Below are 19,945 nucleotides of genomic sequence, written 5' to 3'. Positions count from 1 at the left end.
TATAGCATTCCATCCCATTATTGTGGCAGTGTTACAAGTTCGCGAGCCGAGTTTTAATGACGCGGCGGAATTTCATGAGCGAAGATTCCCTTTGTTATATGTATGGTTTTCCCTTGGGTTCTAGGCAGAAAGAAGTGAGATCTTGAATTTATAAGTTTTTTCTTCATTTTGATAGCTTGTCGATTGGAAGGCGCGGAAGGGAATACGTACGCTTTCTTGTTTCTGAAGGCTATTTGCAAACGGTTCGGGTTTGATCCACATTCTTCAGGTACAGGTGCGCGGATAGAAGTAGACTTTGGGTTTAGGGAAGAGATTCTAGGTCGGAAGTCTCGGAAGCGTTGAAGATGAATCGCTCGCGTTATGAAGCTGTGAGTTCTTTTTGATTTTCTCTGGTTTAATTGGACTCGGGGGGTGCAATGTGCACTGGGAGGGTATGAGAGATGCGTCACTTGGGGAGCTGTAGGGATTGGGGATTGTGGTTTAGAGAATTTTCACATCTGTATTGTGCTTCGTGATGCTTGATTGGGGTTGCTATGTATGCGTCGAGTGTCAATTGAATAGGGGAGAGTGTCGTTTATGTACTGGTGTATATTCTTACTTGTCGTCTTGCTTTTATCATTCTGGTTCTTAGCCACTTCTCTCCGCTTTTTCATTACGTCCTTAAGGCACCACACCTTACGGTCCACTCTTCAGACCCTTCCATGGTCATATATTTCATCCTCTCAGTTCCCAGGAAAGGTCCACCAACCAACTAACAGCCTCCCTCTAGCTCCCCCGCACTTCCTCTCCTCCCTCATCAAACCCCCCGATCCTCCTCGACCCAATCTTTCACAACCCCTCCTACAACTATAACTCCGGAACTCCTACCTCCGTTCCCTCGTCCGTTCCATCAAGCCACCGAACATCTATCACCAGTATTTCTTCTCGTACCCCGCCGCCCAGCTTTCACAGTAGTCAGGTTGCGCATTTGAATAGTCAAGGCTCTTCACAATTCTCCTCGAGCAACACATATGGTAATTTAATTGGTGGAGCAAGCGGGACAACAGGAACGACAGGCACTACACCATTCCCTCCATTCAACAATGCGTATGCTACAAACTATCCAGACTCCGCACCACCATCTTTTCATTCCCGCTCTAGTACTCCACGTCCAACGCCGAGCACGAGGACGCTGGCTAGTAATGTTAGTGGAGTTAGTGGTGTAACTGGAGGAAGTGGTATAGATCTTTGGGGCGTAGCGACTACTACTTCAGGGGGTGATGAATCGGGGGAAGATAGAGAGGGATCAGGGGGGTTAATGATGGTGAAGGGATTGGAGAGGAGAATGGAGAGACTAGAAGAGAGCATTGGGAGACTGCTTGTTAGTTTATCTCTCTTATCATTTTCTACCCTTCCTACACATCCGTTTTTATTCTCCTTATTTTCATTTTCGGAGAGGATAACACATGATGAGAACAAGAACAAACAAATAAAAAGTCACGCTAACGATACAACGCAGCTTGAAAATGAAGAACTCCGCAGATTAAGAGCCGCTGGTACGGGTGTCAATGCAGGAGGCCAAAATCAAGGAAACAGACAGAATTGCTGCGTTGTATTTACGGATGCATCGAGAGATATGGAAGAGGCGTTGGTCATGAATGGTATTTCTCTCCTCTAACACCTCTCATCTTTTTTCCCATCCTTCATACACTAACCCAAAATTAAAGGTCATAGTAATTGCTGCGTGCGTTTCACCTCCTCCACAAACCCATCAGATAGAAAGTTGCAGCGCAAGAAAGAATGGTTTATTGCGATTGCGGTTATGACGTTGTTGGTGACATTTTTTGTGATGATGGTTAATGGGTATGCGAGGGAAGCGAGCGGGGAAAGAGGAAGCGGGGTAGGCGGGTATGAGGAGGAGAGGAATTAGACCAAATTTGGCATGGGGGAAGAAGAGATTGTGATGATACGGTGAATGTGTGAGAAGATTTCATAGAATTGTTGAGATTTCGGAATTATAGAGAAGGTGTAATGATGAGATGAATAGACGGGATGGGTGAACAGTATGAATAAATGGGATGAAGGGACGATATACGACTCGATATTCTTAATTTTGGGGGTTTTGTAGCTCGATCGAGCAGATGAACTAGGTTTGGGGGTGAGATAGATAACGGAGTACAGTGGCCACAATAACATTTTTCTTTCTCAAATCTCAAGCATGGTGCTTCAATATTAGATGTCATGATTATATTTATACTTTGAGTTTTCTATGGGTATTTGCAAACATTCATACATAAATGCATCTAGAGTCTCTATACATCCATGTATTCCACGCCTTTCTTTTATCTTACTTCGATCTATCTTTTCTTTTCCTAGTCTATGAAAAGTTAGCTTTACCATCATCCAACCCTGTCAGAATGAAATGAGAACTCACTGTCAACAAGTCCCGGCCACTGCTCCTTCAAAAACTCCACAACAGCATCTGGACCCTTTTCGATTTGTAACCCGTGTGGGATGGCCATGGTTTTGATACCTGGCTTGGTGGACTTGGCGATTTCTTGGATTTCGTTTGCCTCTTCGGCGGTCCACATTGAGGCTACGAACTTGGAGGATGTCAGTTGGGTTCAAGAAAGGGGGGAGGAGGGAGAAGGTGGAAACTGGGCAAAGCGGTGGATGGTATAAAGGTAATGGTACGTACCAAAACATCTGGTTGTTGCTCCTCGACCATGGCTTTTACGTCTTCCATTCCTGTGAGGTAGTTAGTATCGTTCCTCAGTTCTCCGATTTAGCTGATAATTTCTTCGCATGCTTCGTTTCTATTCTGCGCCGGTGATTCCTCCAGATTCAGACATGAAGTATTTGAGGATGTTATTCATGAAACTTAAAGACATGGTACCAGTGAGACTTCACTTGGCCAACGAATGTCTCTTTCAATATCGTTCCATAGTTCCATAGTTCCATATCATCTTTTGTCAACTCCATATGCTCGCCTATCTCTCCCCGGTGCCACATTCCCACTTCCAGTTCCAAAGCCCGTAGAAAACGACATGGTAGGAAAAGAAGAGACTTTGGATCAAACTCACGTTCGGCGTTCTTGACATATTCAATGGTATAGCTATCCTTAACATCCTCAACCACCCTCCCAATCAAGATCTTTGCCCGAGCTGGGACTTTGTTAACTGTAACGAGCTTGTAGGGTCCTTTTGGTGCCATTTTGAATGTGTTTTATATGAGAGAAGAGGATGTAAAATGTGTATGTAAGTTTGCGTATTCGATGTCGAGGTGATGAATTCGAAAGATGTCCAAAAGTAGAGATATATGAAGCAAGAAAAGCAATTCATACGTACCAAATAACCCGAGGTCGGAATGGCAGTCGGAAGATGGACAATGGTGGACGGTGGGGAGTGTGGGGATTGATTATGGAAGTGGTATGATGAGAATGAGGGGCACGGGAGTGATTATCGGGATTTTTTCGGGAGGGGCAATTTATGAGGAGGATTTGTGCAAGGTGTGTGGGGACAGGGATTTATTTTTGGATGATGACAATGGCGGGGATGTGATGCAGTATCAATTGATGGTACGAACATATACGAACATGTACGAGAGAGTACAAGAAGTTTCAACATCTCACTGGCGCCGTGAGAAAGCCTCCAGAATCATTTGAAGATATAAGGAGGGAGTTCAACGTACAGTGCCTTATTTCAGTCACCAGGAGAGAACCGCGAATTTACCGATTGATGAAGGGGTAAAGTTGAGAACATGATCTATTGTCGAGAGCAGAAGACAAACAAACACTCCCGCAAACCAATCTTTCCAATCTCGCATCACTGCACTCGTACCTTTGCATTGCATATCTTGTGTGCAGGTAAATCTTTAATATATCTTCGAAAACACATCTGGTACTGCATCGTGATCAAATCCCCTTCACTGGCTCCTTTCTCACAATTCTAGCCAACAGCCTGGTTCGACAATGCGTAATTTATGGCCGCCGCGGCGTACTTATTGATGCATAACAGAATGGTTTCGTCGGCTCAAATGTATTTATGGTTTTCAATTGATACTCAAAATTTGACTGCTCATATATCTATCAATGCTAAGGCTTCCACAAGCTTCGCAAGTCAACGAATGTGGTCGTCCGTCGGATGTACAACCGGGGTAGTACAAATCCACAGTTCACCGATTCGAATCATTTTGAAGCCTTTTCATCATCCTCATAGAACCCCCATTTCGCAAACCGGCGAATGGATATATATACGACAAACAATGTTATACAGCGGAAGTTCCACAAATGCACCATTCACCGATTCTAATCATTCTAAAGCTTCTTTACGAATGTCCATTATCCGAAACATTTCATCTTGCAAGTCCCCGAATCTCCGAAGCCACGCTTCACTTCCTAGTCAAGATTGCACAAGTTACATTGCTCAAGTACACTTTTCATGTATCCTCGTACCCATCCTACCTATTATCATATAATTCAATCCATCAATCGACACATCCGTATATGACAGGAGGTGAGTTCATTTAATCTGCATAGGGCAAGACATCCTTCATTCCATAGGATTGTAACCATATTCCCTCCGATCCGTACCTCCTTTCCTTAAATCACCTATCGGGCATCATCCTAAATCAAATTCCCGCATCCCCGCAAATTATAAAGGCAGTAAAATGGTGCAGTAGTATCCTCGCCGACAATTAAGGATTCTTGGGTGTTATACTCGCTTACTCGGGGACCTCAAACCCGGCTACCTATCTCCCGAGAGATCTCGGGAATCTCACTGACATGCAACGATCTTTCGAGAAAAAGTAACTTTCGTCTCTACTTTCCTTTATACTGCTTTAAAACCCTCTATATTTTCGAGGAGTTCCATAATTAACTCCACTCTAGCAATGGAATGTTTCTGGAAGGATTTTTTGGGGAGTTCTTTAGAAGAATAGTCCGCCACACGGGCTTCTTTGTTAGGGGGAATATAATCGGCGACCTCAAATTTTTTAAGATGGGGCTGGCTTCCTCCCTTTCATGGATGAATAGTTTCAAAGTACCGGTGAGAGAACAAATTTGACTACGGAGCATTGATCGAACAAAGGAAGGTAGGAAGATAGGTATGTACCTCGTAAGTACCAATAAGTAATGAATTGGCGATAATGTACCATTATAGGTATGTGATTTTCATGCACAAGGTGTATCTGCTTTGCATTATTTCATAGTATTTTTCTATATTTGTGGAAAGTTTGCGAAGTTTCTTGCAAGTGGAGGTCATCCTCAGTCTGATAAGATTTGAGTTAATAAAGAATGGATCAAAGAATTGTTCAATCGTATCATATTGATAGTTAAAGGAGTGAATCATTGTCTTCATATGATTATGACAAATCCTTCTAACGTGGTCGAGGTATCAAAGTTGCTACTTCCCACATATCAAAATACTAGTACCAAAACTCAAAAACGCTATGAAAGGCACCAGTCAATTTCTTAGTTGAACTTAATTTTTAGTTCGTGAAGATCGGCTCTGTTCCATATACATATACTTCAAGTTCCAATCCGATCCTCTTTCAAGATGGTTCACATTGAGATCCGGAATAAAGAATTCGCCATGATTTCAATTTCAACAACTGGAGCAAAATCAGTATTAAGTGGTGCACTCTTTGGTGCAGCACTTACTGCAGCAGGAGTTTATTCTCCCACTGTAATCATATCGCAGATGAAGTTGGAATCTTTTCATATGCTGAAAGTATTTCTATCAGCAAGTGCTACTAGCGCGTAAGCTCTCTCTCTCTCTCTTTTTTTCATATATTTCAAAGTTCTTTTGATGGAATAACCTCACTAACCCAACATAGTGCGATATTTCTCCTCGCTCATCGTCTCTCACCAAGTATCGCTCCTCCTCGTCAACCCTCTTCTCTATCACTATTTCCTTACGATGGTAACCTCATCGGAGGTCTTCTTCTCGGTACCGGTATGGCACTCACGGGCGCCTGTCCCGGAACCGTTCTCCCTCAAGTCGTAACCGGTTATTCATCCGGACGTTACGCCTTCCTCGGAGGGATCCTTGGCGGAATCATATATTCTTTCATCCGTCCCTTCATCCGTTCTCCCAGCACACATCCCATCGTCCCCGATTCCAAACCAACACTTTATCAGAAACTCGACCCCAAAGCCGATGAAATAAAAGCAGTATACATCTATCAAAATTTCTGTTGGGGAATCATTCTTCTTGCTTCGTGGCTCTCAAATTCACAGGAACAAAGTTTGTTGAGTGCGACGTGGGGAGGCATTGGTATCGGGTGTGCGCAGGGAGCAAGTCTTTGGCTGACTGGGAACACGTTGGGGACTAGTGCTGCTTATGAACAAATTGGGGATTTATTTTGGTGGGGAGTGGGAAAGTTGAAGGGTGGTGATATTATTTCTTCTGAAAAGGTTTATGAGAATGGAAACGCAAACGGTGTATCGAAACGCCAGTCTCAACATAAATCCCGCCCCTCTATCCGCTCAAACCTCTTCACCATCGGCATCCTCCTTGGTGCTTATATCATTTCTCATACTTTTACACTACCATCATCACTTCCCTCCTCTCTACCCAAAGTATCCCTCGACGCACCCGCCATCCCAGAAATATCAATAATCCATGCACTTCTAGGAGGCATAGCTATGGTCCTCGGTGCACGCATAGCAGGTGGTTGTACGAGTGGACATGGTATCAGTGGAATGAGTCTATTGAGTGTTAGTAGTATTATTAGTGTGGGAGCTATGTTTGGGGGCGGTATATTATGGGGCACTCTTGTTGGATGATGGCGTTTGTGAGGGAGAGTTGTCAAGGAAAGATCTAAAGAGCAGAGTAGAGGAAACATTATAATGGTTTTGGGTTAGAGACTGGGCTTTGGTGATATATCACTGGCAATGGGGATTTTGATCGAATACTAAGATTGAGCTAGACTTGGACTGGGAATACTATCTACAGCTACTCGAATAACCAACTTGGAGGGGAAGAGAGGAAGGGAAATGGAACGTAAATATAAATGGGGGAGTGGCTATACTCAGTTTGTCTGCTTGCTTGCTTACCTTAATTCTTCATTGCACACTTCCATACTCACTCACTTTGTTCACTTATTTTCAATTGTGTGTTAGCATGAGACGAATGCTTCCAATGACTCTAACGTTCATGAAACGCACCGGAGAGGTCATTAGATTCTGGTTTTTTGGGAGAGAGATATGAGAGTGAAGCGGGCTTTGGTTGTTGTTACTATTTGTCTAGTATGACGGCACGGATAAAATGAGTATCTAGCATATATCAGTCACGCGAGTGATATGAGGAAGTTTGTTTATGAGGATCAAGTTATTCAATTTCAAGATTAAATGCGCGTGATAGTTTTTCTATCGAGATGCTGTTATTTGTAAACTTGATATAGCATTCCCTGTTCTTAAATTTGTAACTGAGCACAACAGTTACGAATTAGGGAGAGTGCTTATATGATTAACAGAGTGCGAAAAGGGAGCGGGAACAAAACTAAGAAATTGGTAGCTACATGAATGTTATGACATGAACGGGTCTTGAAATTGAAGATCCGAGACAAGTTAGAGTATGGCCATTGAATTACTCATCCACTGCCAAACGGTAATTGCTAAGTGGCAAGATTATCTCACGTTCATTGCGGTGAAATTACTACATTAGTCACGGAGCAAGCTGGTACTATCATATTAGCAAGGCCATATGCAAGGAAGCCTGCCAGTGGAATTGACTACCCTAAAGCATACTCCATCCCGAAGAAGTCCTATTTCTAAGCTCAAATAAATAACCCGAAAAGCAGACCAAACCCCGAACTCCACCCCAAAGCTAAACACATGCAACAAACCAAACCCTGAACGCCGACTTGAATACTCTTCCCTTCCGTTTTCCGTATCCCAAACTCCGACAATTGAAAACAAAATTGCAAAATAGAACTGAATAAGAAAAGGAATTAGGCGAAAGAGAAGGAAAACAAAAAAGAAATAAACTGACGAATCATCATCAAACTCCCGCAAAAATCCTAAACCTCTAAACTCATAAATTCCAGAAAAGAAAACCGGTGAATCCACAATTGATTCGCCGCCTTCATTATTCTGCGTCTTAAAGGTAGAACATTATGTTGTTAACATTAGCATGCCATGGATTACCAGTGACTCTCCCCCAGATTGTAGCGTTCTGTCTATACTGGGTGACCGTTGCACCAGTAAGAGCATCCCCCATTTCTCTGTGCAAAGCAGGATGCATGTAACAGCGGAGGCGAGTGCACAAGATATCTGCATATTTCGCTGGTGTGCAGACCGAGAGACCTTTCGTAGCGCGGGATCCTGTAAAACAGATAAGGTTTGTCTAAGATGAAGAGCATTAGCATTCTAGACTACATGAAAGCGGCATGTGAAGTGGTTACTCACGATCGTTTCCAATCTTTCAAGTCCATATCCCGTCTCGTCGATAATCAATACATAGTGACCTGTCCTCGCGGTACCTAGTGCGCTATCATGGCTCTGTAGGTAGAAGTTGGTGCGATTGGGATCGATAACACCCCTGTCCACCACCGTACCAGAGGGAAGATTTCGACTTGGTTGATGATTACTATCCGGGAAGAATCTTACATGATGGCGCTTTCCTACCACCAGAAGTGTGATCAGAGGGGGCACTCCTCCGTATCTCGCAACTAGCTTCGCACACGCTGAACGAACTTGTGGAAGTTCTTCTTCAAGCACCATACCGTATTGAGCTTCACCGACGCCATCACGATAGAAGAGAATGTGGGCAGGAAGGTAGCCATTGTGCTGATGATAAGCCTCTAGACGCTCCTCAACCATACCTTGGAGGTCTTCGATGAACTGTTGATTTAGTCAGCAAGAATTCTTTTCGATAGTTACTCATGCATACCTCGGTGTTATGGGGCTGCAGACGTGCTGAAGCGAGATAGTGAACATAATTGCTATCGCGGGTAGCAACTACACCAGCTTGAGATGGGCATGCGTCGTCTTGACCTTTTCCAACATGCGTTACGTCAGCACCCATAATCATCGTTCGATCTTTTAGCGGTATATTCTCTATTTTATGATTTATTCCTCCTAGCTTGAAGTTGATCTTGAGACTAGAACATATGATTAGCCATGATGAAGAAAGGTTGCTGTACATGGGAGAAACCTACGCAATGTTTGCCAAAACTCCCAAATCAGGTCTAGCCCCTCTTTCAACGCCATCTGTGCTAACACAAACAGTGGGCATGCCACTGACACAATCTCCCCACCATTTGACATCTGAGTATATGTCGGCGTCACTCTTCTTGGAATTTGGCAGGAGAACAACGACAAGGGGAGGATTGACCCCCCCACCTCGTTGCTTTAATCTAGTAACTGCATTGTCTAGCGTGATACTGAACGTTGCACGTCTCACACTAGGATTTGAGCCCAATGGCATCGAAACATTCTCCATGAAGCTTGCTTCATTTCCTGTGGAAAACCCATAGCGGTACAGATCCGCGCATAAAACACGTGCAAAGTCATTCGCTCTGATTTGGCGTGTTTTATTTGGATTCTTTGTATCAACACAGATCAAATAGAGGATAGGATAGGGGTTGGCAATTACAGCAAAGCCGCGTGTATTGTCATTGATACTTTTCCTTGCAACATCAGTAAGGGTCCAACTTGCTGAATTTTTCGGAACAGTTCTCACAAAAGCATTACTGTGAAACTTTAGCGGAGGGGGAATCAGTCGTCGGGTTCTATCCAAAGACAGAAAATTGGGTTGAACATTAAGTCCAAATAACTACGACGATTAGTTTAACAGTCACTCTAGATTGGAGGCTACCTACACGGTAATGGTCAGGTGATGGTGGTAGACCTAGGAGAGGCATGGCAGTGTTCCTGAGAGTCGTCTGATTGACTAGAGGTGTCTTAGTTGCCAAAATCAGCATTTGTCGTGTGATTTCTATTCCAGCCTTTTTCCCGGCGGGCTGCCACAAGCAAATATCAAGCATATCTGCTGGGTACCATATTTGTCTTTGCCCTGGAACAATACTTCCTACATTGACACACCAAGCTTCCTGACTACAACCTTGCTGATGCGTAGGATATGCTTAGAATTACAAAGATTAGCTTTGTCGTATAAAGGAACAGTGAAATGAAAAGGACGCTAGGTTTAAAGCTTACTATTCTTAATATGTTGCCAAACAGTGATGGGATTTCCGTTATCATCGGTAAAGGTTTTCACGCCGACCGGTTGACTATCGATGCCAGAAACAGACCATTTCTTCTTAGGAGTTTTAGGATCCCCTCTAAATGTGACTTTGACACCTCTCAGTTCTCTTATCACATTTGCAGGTTGTGGAAACGATCTTCCAAACCTGGCCGAGATCCACTTCTCAAGCAGACACTGATGGAAAAATGCCGAGGTTGTGCAATTCAAGTTGAGAAGCAATTTACCGTCCCCAGGGCGCATGGAGCTGGAAAATCCGTCACAGAGGTCCCAGAGCGGCTGCTGACCTCTATGGTGATCATTTCGCTGTAGAGCTTCAACTGTATCGAATGGCGCACTTTCAGGGTAGAATTTGTTTCCCAATCGACCCCCTTGAAAGGTATTCGGAAATATCATCTGCCAAGATACAATGTTTAAAGACTTGAGATCTTCACCAGGGTGGTAGTTCAAGTCTCTTCCAGGAACACGGTTGATGAAACGCCTTAACTCGGCAAGGTTGACAATACGTTCGTAGACAAGTTTTGTTGTCATGGATAACGGAGCTGAAGCTGGGTCCGCAGGGGTCAGCAAGTGAGTTCTGGTGATAACATTGTCTAAATTATCGCCGCAATCAGTGTAAAGCTTTCCAACCGAAATGATGTAGCTGGAGAAATCAGTGGCATAGGTTGCAGCCGGAGGATTTGCAGCCAGCATTTGGTTGATCATAGCTCTTTTCAAGTCGGGTTTCACAATGGACCTGTATGTGATCTTGCCATGTTGGTCACGGTTTGGCATGCTTCCGAATTCTACGCGATATCTTCGAAGGTTGGTGGTGGGGTTCGTTATTCTGACTTCAAGAAAGTTTGCCCTGATAAGGGTGTTGCCTAAACCCGGGAGTTGATTATTAGGAGGATATCCAGCGAGGCGAAGACTAGCCTCTGTCCACTTTTCACAATTTTCTTTCCATATCTCCGCGTCTGTTTTCTCTTTGCTTTGATCTTCAATTCCATCATCTGCAGATTTTTCACTTTGAGTTTGATTTTGGGATTGACCAGAGGCCTGACTTGTCTGATGTGGTTGGCTTGATTGGCTTATTTGGCTTGGCGGATTCTTATTGGATTCAGACAAATTCGTGGATGAGCCAGATACTGCGGGACCAGATGCCAAGAGACTAGTTGCCAGAGGATGAGATTCCATAGAACGAGATGGCGAAGTGCTAGTCTCAGAAAGGCCAGATTTCGAGGGAGTAGATGTCGATGTCGTAGACTGCGGGGACTGCGCGTAGCGTCCTTTTTTGAATCTTTTATTGTACCTCTCTCTACACTCTTCCCTCCGAGCCTCCGGCCGAGCTTTTTGAACCTGACTTGCAGCTCTGTATTTATGCAGTGTGAATTGCTCAAGGAGAGAGTCGAAACTAGGATCTAACATGCAGTCATCCTTTGTATGCCATCCATGACCACAAGTTCTGCAAGGGTTTGATCTTCTAGGATCCTTGCATTCAAAAAGTTCATGATCTTTCTCACAGAAATCACATTGTCGCTCGGCGTCAAATCTCCGGTAGGGGTTAATATCGGGATCCAAAGAACAATTTTGAGTTCGTCGATGTTCTGATTTTCCCTCCTTGCACAGGGAACAATTTCTTACGTATAGTTGCATTTTGATATCTGTTCGTGAAATTTAAAACAGAATGGGACTTGAGAATAAAAAGATACGAATGTAGAAGTGGAAACGGCGAATCTGGAATGTGCCTGAACACTTATGATGACCTACTTCCGCAGGAGATACTCAAATTCTTATACCAAATCCTTGTAAGAGTCTCTCTACATTAGCATCCATTTTCCTGGCAAATTATCAATCACATGCTTTGCACCGGTTTGATAACTGTTTTATCAACCGGTCTGGTGAACGTCATTCAAACTACGCGATACTATGACGCCTGTAAGGAGCAACTGCACAATTCTTCGTGAGAACGCATTCTCATCTTGAATCTGATCCCAACGGAGTGAATTCACCATTACATGAGGCGGCAAAAATTGCACAAATGATCTCAAGCACACATCCGCAAGTGCAGATGACTATTGCGAACATTTGGCAAGGCATGGGTTGCTATCAAACCATCTCAAGCATAAAGCACGTGTTTTTGCAGCAAACTTAGATCATGCGATCAAAAATACAGTTCACAAACCTGATAAAATAGCAAGACTGAAGATTCCTAAGATACATTTGGTTGATGGTGATAATGCTTGTGGAACAAGGTGGATATGACATACTATCCTAGAACCGTTACACTGGAAGCATTAGAAAAAAGACAATATACACCTGCGATTTGGGACACATTTCTGAACCATAATTTCTCAGAGGATGTGTTGATTTCCGGGGGCACACTTGAGCTTTTAGCAAAATAAGCGAAACTACGAAATGCATTTTTGGCCAAATATTTCTTGGCCGTGCGAAATATTGACTCTAAATGATGAGCTGGCCAAGCTTCAATAACGATTCGTTCGAAATCTTACCACCAGATACATCACCCACCTGATGCTCGAAACCACAACTGCAATTTATCATTCCTAAACAATCTTGTAAAGATGTGATTGCTTCTTTACACAATTACCTAAGTAAATAAGGAGGAGGATAGTCTAAGGACTGTTGGCATGAAAGAATTAATTTAGACGGTTATGGTTGGTTGTCTAACCGATAGATTGTGTACTGCAGTACATACTCGCAAGCCCAATCATACTTGGTGCCAATTCTCGTTTAACTTCATTCCAGGAGAAGGAGCTTTATCAAACCGGATATATTGATTTGTCGTGTAATGAATTTTTCTCAGCGGATATTAACAAGAATACTCCTTGCCTTGAGGTCGTTCCCTACTCAAAATCCGGTAATGATATCACGCCGATGCACCCCAACTAATTACACGAAGTACACTTTAAGACCAGTACCAAGCCAACCGAGCGAAAGAATATCTCAACAAATCTCCCTAAGAAACTTGCAGGAGACACTTATTTTCATTACTATCCATTGAATGAAGTGCAGTATACATGATGATGGTCTCGGCAACTCTCCTGCCATTCATAGGAGTCAGAACTGTGAATATCCATTTTCTTACATCCTTACATATCCCCTATGGTAGCATAATATTGAAGACAGCAAAGATGTTGAGTTGGCCACATTCATTCAGCGGAACGAAAAAACCTAAAGCTTTTCATACGTCTTCTGCAGTTTAGAACTTCTCTCTAAATTTCTGAGCGGTTCGCTCTGCTCTCCTCGTGATACTGATCTGATTTCATAACAAGGTACATACAATTTTCAACCACATTTAATCTTGATGAGCTTTCAACATACCCAAGCCGGCAGTCCTGCCAGACTCGTTCACGTTAAACTGTCTCTAGCGACCTTTCTCCTCGGCCAATCATTCTTCCCCATCACAATTCCAAATCCCCCAAAGAAAACAGTAACACACCAATTCAAAAAATCGCGCATCACATGGAAGCAACCCCGACGTCTTCACCTCTCCACGATCCGAAATTTTTTATTTGTCCTCATGAAAGAGCAAAGACCCCAGACATTAAGTTTGAGATTTAAACTCTCAATGTCAATGTGAGGTGAGACAAGGCCGTACATAAATCATTTGACTAATAATTACTTTATGAAAACTCTAATCAACACTCCAAATTATTCTCACACCAATTTCCTTTCAATAGAGAAACATCATATCATAGTCCATCATCATCGATACTTTACTTATTTGCTAGAACCCCGCGTCCTCCCATTCCCCTCGGATCCCAATCACGCGGATATTTATTGGTAGCACAACTTTATATAAAGCTTGTTATATCAAAAATTCCATACATATAAGACAAGACAAGACAGGAAAAGACAAGAATAGAATAGAATTCAATATTGTGATAAGAATGGCAGTTGTGCATGTGCGGGGATCTCGTATCATCCAAAAAAATAAACCTTTCTCCGCATCGCTAAGACTGTCAAAGTGCAAGATGTCGCAATTTCTCGATTCTTATAACTTTCGATTTATGCATACGAGATACTTTATCTGTGTATATGAGGGGTAGAAATGTACTGACGTGCACGAATGCTTGTTCCCCTCAGAAAGATTCTCGCTTATTTTTTGTAGACGATGCAACAATGTGACTTGCATTAAACGTGGGAAGATACGTAAAGTATAGTTCTCACTTGATCAGGTGAACTAAACCCCGCAGTTGTGTTTCTGCTAATATCTCGAGGAAAAAATAATGTATTGTGCATTGTTGCTCATTAGCTCTTCCTAACACCTACCAAGCCAATCCCTCGAGTTTAAATGAGATCTGAATTCAGACTAGCACTTGTCTTCGCTCATGCAGCAGCATCAAATATTTCGTAGCAGACCAAGATTTCTAGCTGGACCAAGAATTGGCTGAACCTTGTCCTAAATTTCATTGTCTGTCACCTGAGCATAGAAGCCACCAAATTGTCGTCAATGCCTCGAGCATGATTCGTTGGCGTCAATTATCTCCTTAAATGTTTACCCCGGAATTAATGACTTGGCAAGTTGACATTTCAATTTTCCTTTCCGATGGAGACGGGCGAGGGGATATATAACTCAATTGAAACGTGCTGCTGCGATAAAGGAGCGGAATTAAGAATCGCAGGCGCCTACCATATTCATTTGGAGAATTGAATTTTCCCAGCCCAGGATAATGGATTTCAACTGCAATTAATAGCGCTTAGAGAAAGTATATTGATAGCAAAATAAAACGATTGGATATGAAAATTCGGCATTAATAAATAATGTATCGAATAGACGAATCAAGTAGGTATTGCGTATTCCATCACCTACTTAGCTGAAGTTTATCTTTGGGATCTCTAACTCAGAACAACCCAATTTACCAAATGAATTATGAACACGGTGTATTACAGAGAGTTAGATCTCGTGTGTGAACTTTCAATGCGAAACACACATATAAACTTTCAAGGCCGAGATAGAGTTCAGCACGCGGCTTCACTTGAGCCGGCGATAATCCTATGACACCAGGACCTGCATTCCACACAAGTGCGAAGCGGAAAATTCCCTAACTCCTATAGAGAATTTGTTAGACTATTACTCAATGCCGATATCATGAATCATAAGATTCAAGTACCATTCACATCTTATGACTGGTCAAAGTATATCGAAAGGCAACAACCCGACACCAGGCAACATTGTCATGGTCAAGCACCAAACCCCAGATTATCTTAGCGAAACTCTACTTTTACTCAGAGTCAAGACGGAAGCTAGAAAACTCTGAATGCTTTGACAAGTGTGATTCTCGAGTCAGCTTTTCGGTGTTAAGTTTATTCTGAGAATATACAAATAATAATAAAAAATCCAGTTGAATATTTTCATTCGTTCGGGCAATTATCATAAGTGTCAAACCGGCTTTTCTTCACTAACATTCGAATCAAACACAACCACGACTCTTTCAACGGCAAAAGGTTTTACAGAGTTCAATGCCACGGGGTGCATGAGCATTTGAACACACCTTTTCCCATACCTCCTGTCCAAACTCGACTCCTTGATCCCTCAACACGTGAAAGAAATTGGCCAACCAATCAAAATATTTACGAACCAACATGCCACATTGTGAGAATACATTTTGAGTTTACACTTGAATTTATAAACTCGCATGCATACATCTTCTAGAAGGAGGACATCACTTCTTAGACACCGGTATCTTTAGACATTTCGTATCTTGGCAAGCGTCCCAACTTCAGTCTTGGTAAATTGACATCATTGATTTTCGTGTCCTTGTCTTTTGGAAGATTGTCGACCCCGCAAAGCCCCCGAGCCGCAATATCAATCGTGGTGGAATTGGCAACCGTCGGACCGAGACCCTCACCGGTATTCTTGTTTGTTGCAACGTACATTACCCCTGATGAACATGAGCTCCTCTTTTTCTGCCCATGAATGAGCACCCGTTGTGTCTCTATTACCAATCCCTCTCTTCATCTTGACACATTTCCATGCACACAATATGAAAGAAACTGCCAACTTCAAAACCAAATTCGGTCGATTTTTCGGTGAGCCCCACTTGAGGAATTTCGCCGCGAGACTGCAGCAGACAGCATTCTCCTCTCAAGGCGAGGAAACTCCCGTTTTGGCTTTCGGTACATGCATGAGCATTGCATGTGATATGTGTTTGAATGGCCGACAAACTTTTTGCACTGATTGCGCCCGGTCGTTTCCGAATTGCCCAAGTGGAGCGCATCAATAAGGTTACCACAGCGACCGAAAAAAGTTAATTGCCTTCACAACGATGGAATTTTTTTTAAAAAGTCGCCTCATGTGACTTTCTCACCAAAAGGTCCAAACCCAATGTGCGGTTATGCTTCGGCTTGACTTTACTCCTTATGCATGCTGGTCTTGCATAGGCGGTGCACGCTAGTGACACAACACTAGAGCCATAGAGTAAAGCGTGTGACTTGCATGGAGGGGTAATTTTTGTACAAAGAATACAAATAAGTGGGAATTTTAAAACCAATAAAGTCAATTGTCCTATCATGTCACCAGCTGTACAAATGATCAATGATAACGCTAAGCTAAACATCTAGATCTCCTGGACTAGAAGATCTAAAGTCTAGTTCCCGGCAAACCCAATGAAAAATCCACCCAAAAGACAAGGAAGGAGAATGTAGAAATCACGTTGAAAGAAAAAATGGAGAGGGGGTGAGCTTGTGTGTACAAAAAAAAAAGGAAAAAGAGGTCCAGTTTACGAGAACTGAATAGTGGAGTAAGTGGCGGATTCCAATTGTCCGAAGCGAGTTTGAGAATTAGAGATCTGTGGAAAAATTGGGATGATCATCTGGAGAATTGGAGCTGATCGCTTGTTTTCCAGCTGGGGAATTCCGGATTATTGGGGCACCATCAATCTGACATTTGGAGACTCCAAGTGATTAGGTCGTGGAAATACCAATGCGTGTGTGATATCAAAAATTGATGAAGGATGATGAATGAGGAGGTCGATTTTATTTCTTTCACATCACACGCCGTCAGCCTTGTGTTACATATGCGATCTTTCCAGAGATCCGAATGGATAGAATTACGATCGACTAAGCATCATGACCGTTGGTTACACACATATGGATTCTACTCGGTGGGCAAATAGTAACCGGGTCTCAGAAACGCCGACATATATTATAATGCAGAAATTTGAATATCATCGCCCTCCTTCAATTTTACCGAGCGCAGCAAAAAATACCCTGAATATCACCATCTCCACATCGTCCAGACGTTAGTAACCTGCCTAATGCACTACCGCAAAAAGGCTTTTACCACTTTTTTTATATTCAGATTTTAAATATACATCTGCACGTTGGTTGGTTCGTGTACATGCATACACACACACACGCACACCTACCGGTCCAACTCCACTTTGTGGAAAAGTCTCAATTGTAAGCTCATTCGTAGTAGTTATATGTTCGTTGGACATCGTTGTTGGCATATCCATCCACCTATTGCCCTCTCAACCGTTTCGCTGGCACACATACGAAGTTTCAGGGCACTATCGAGTGACCTTACATACCGTTGTTCATACATCTGCATTTTCATCTTCATCTTCATTTCCAGCCCTACCAACACTCAAGCTATTAACCATGCATTCACCCTGTCCATATCTCTTTTTTTTTCTCGACGGTGTCGTCTCAGCGACTACTAAGTGGATCTTTTACCGTAAAAAAAGCAATGATTATATAAAGACGATAATTAATAGGGCCGTGAAGAATAAATTTTTCACATCTGGTGTAATAATTTTCCATTTTTCTTCAATGGTGCTTACGACTTTATGAGGTAGTCATGACGAGTCTATCCCCTATTTTTACATGAGGAAAATACAATGAATGGATAGGTGTATTCATCAACTTCGTATCTGCTTCTTTGGTCATAGTAACGGATGTCACCGTTTCAGAAGTGAGATCTAGGAACAAGATGTATTCTGCATGTACGCATCTGTATCTTGAATAAGTTGAATTCCACATTTCGCTTCAAATGACTTCTCTGCAAAGGAGTAGACTTTTGCGTAATTCCTTCTAGAACAAAAGAACAATTCATTCTTTATGTATGGTCTATAATAGTGACGATTTGAAGTCTTGGAATGTACATTTAGTGTCAAGGCTATGACTGCATAAGAAATCTTATGCTTGCATATTTAGTTACTGATGTCGGTATCTACCATTAGATTCGGCTTCTCATTTTTATGCTAATCCATTCTCAATATCACGAATCTCATACACTACTACCGTCCATAAGTTTATGATGAAAGGCAAAGACCGACCGCCGCAGAAGGGAAGAGTTAGGTTAAAATAAGATTTGGTAGATGTGAGATATAACGATGGTACCTACAGTTAGTTCTAAACTATATATTCTGGGTCGGAGTTTAATATCCATACCAGTTTTATGGGATCGCGATTCTTGATGTGTCTATTCGCTGTATCATTAGATACAATATGGATATATATAACTTGTGATGAAATAGAGTTTCGAGATCATAAGGTACATTTGTATATCAAGCAAGCAAACGGACTTCACTTGCGAGCCTACAAACGAATAGGTGACAGGGGCCCATCCCACTTCAACATCGATGAAAAATAGCGACAACGACAACGACAACAATAACGACTTCAACAAATTCAATTCAAATTAAATACCAACAATAATTCAAATCAAAATCTGAAGAATAAAAATTCATTAATTCTCCCTCCCCAAACCCCAACTCAGGTCCCACCTCCCTCTCTCCTATCAATCAATCTCATCTCTCCATCTCTGTATGCAGCACGACCATCTTCTTCACACCATAAGCAAGCGCCCTTCCCTCATAAGCGCGCCGTTAATATATCGCTATGTATGAAAAGCAGCCCAACCAATTTTTCCATTCCCACACCCTCACATTCACAATTCCATTCTCACTGCACGACCTATCACTCATTTGTCTCCGTCTTGACCGAAACCTAAAATGTAAAATACCCAACCAATAAGAAAAATCAAATCCCATCCATCCCGGCACTTTTTGTATGTATGTATGTATGTAAGTATATTTGAATATTTGAATATTCTAGATGACCATATATCTACCATCCCACCACATCTAGAATCTCACATCCTTCCTTCCTTCCTTCCATAAATGACTTCCAGATCTTTCTTTCACCGCCGTTATGCATGCATGCACAACACATATATAAAATTTTCTCTCTTGGGATCTATTGAGGATCATCTGTACATATATAGTACATACACATACATAGGCACACACGTTCATAGGTAGGTACCTGTTTTCAAGAATGGGCGCTGCACGCACGGAGGACAGACGGAAGGAAGGGAGGTAGGTGTATTGCGGTTAAATGTAATGTAATATAATGAGATAGAAATAAAATATTATTTAACATTATTTCTCATTCTTGGAATTGATAATTTGTTTGCGTGTTCTTCTATTGATCTATCTATCAATTCACATGTATAGATAATTTTTCCGTGTATACAAAGTTGGAGTATCTACATACACAATACAACACAACACAACACTACATACAACCGTACATATTATTCCAAGCCCCCTTCCAAGCGAGATCCTGAAGAATGGGATGAGGAGAAACAACGAATGAACAAATAAACAAATAAATTTGAGTTTATTGTACTGATTCTCCACTGGGCTGAGAGAATAGAAAGAATGTTGGCATTTTTCTTCTCCTGTAGTATCGCCGGGAAAATAATTATAATTGTAAATACATCTGTTTTGTTTCGTGCGCTTGTA

The 19,945-nt window shown here is 42.2% G+C and overlaps 4 protein-coding genes across 4 annotated transcripts; 2 read left to right on the top strand and 2 right to left on the bottom strand.

Annotated features, from left to right (window-relative positions):
• The first annotated feature begins 34 nt into the window (after positions 1-34).
• BCIN_13g05440 (hypothetical protein) lies at positions 35-2,119 on the top strand. The gene is made up of 4 exons (XM_001554717.2): positions 35-368; positions 770-1,360; positions 1,499-1,640; positions 1,707-2,119. The coding sequence occupies exons 1-4, from the start codon at positions 345-347 to the stop codon at positions 1,907-1,909; spliced, it is 960 nt and encodes a 319-aa protein (XP_001554767.1). The 5' UTR covers positions 35-344; the 3' UTR covers positions 1,910-2,119.
• An 82-nt stretch (positions 2,120-2,201) lies between these two features.
• On the bottom strand, positions 2,202-3,354 carry BCIN_13g05430 (hypothetical protein). Its single transcript, XM_001554718.2, has 4 exons — positions 3,063-3,354; positions 2,678-2,727; positions 2,414-2,582; positions 2,202-2,356 (listed from the first exon to the last, which is right to left on the bottom strand). Exons 1-4 carry the CDS (start codon positions 3,190-3,192, stop codon positions 2,352-2,354), a joined length of 354 nt encoding a protein of 117 aa, XP_001554768.1. The 5' UTR covers positions 3,193-3,354; the 3' UTR covers positions 2,202-2,351.
• A 1,861-nt stretch (positions 3,355-5,215) lies between these two features.
• On the top strand, positions 5,216-7,323 carry BCIN_13g05420 (hypothetical protein). Its single transcript, XM_001554719.2, has 2 exons — positions 5,216-5,737; positions 5,815-7,323. Exons 1-2 carry the CDS (start codon positions 5,535-5,537, stop codon positions 6,764-6,766), a joined length of 1,155 nt encoding a protein of 384 aa, XP_001554769.1. The 5' UTR covers positions 5,216-5,534; the 3' UTR covers positions 6,767-7,323.
• Positions 7,324-7,629: 306 nt separating this feature from the next.
• BCIN_13g05410 (hypothetical protein) lies at positions 7,630-12,778 on the bottom strand. The gene is made up of 6 exons (XM_024696881.1): positions 10,142-12,778; positions 9,805-10,067; positions 9,142-9,758; positions 8,874-9,084; positions 8,390-8,824; positions 7,630-8,327 (listed from the first exon to the last, which is right to left on the bottom strand). Exons 1-6 carry the CDS (start codon positions 11,820-11,822, stop codon positions 8,082-8,084), a joined length of 3,453 nt encoding a protein of 1,150 aa, XP_024552695.1. The 5' UTR covers positions 11,823-12,778; the 3' UTR covers positions 7,630-8,081.
• Positions 12,779-19,945: the final 7,167 nt, after the last annotated feature.

This window comes from Botrytis cinerea, chromosome 13 (genome assembly GCF_000143535.2).
Source record: "Botrytis cinerea B05.10 chromosome 13, complete sequence".
Classification (NCBI taxonomy): domain Eukaryota; kingdom Fungi; phylum Ascomycota; class Leotiomycetes; order Helotiales; family Sclerotiniaceae; genus Botrytis; species Botrytis cinerea.
This window is presented reverse-complemented; position numbering and strand designations above follow the sequence as displayed.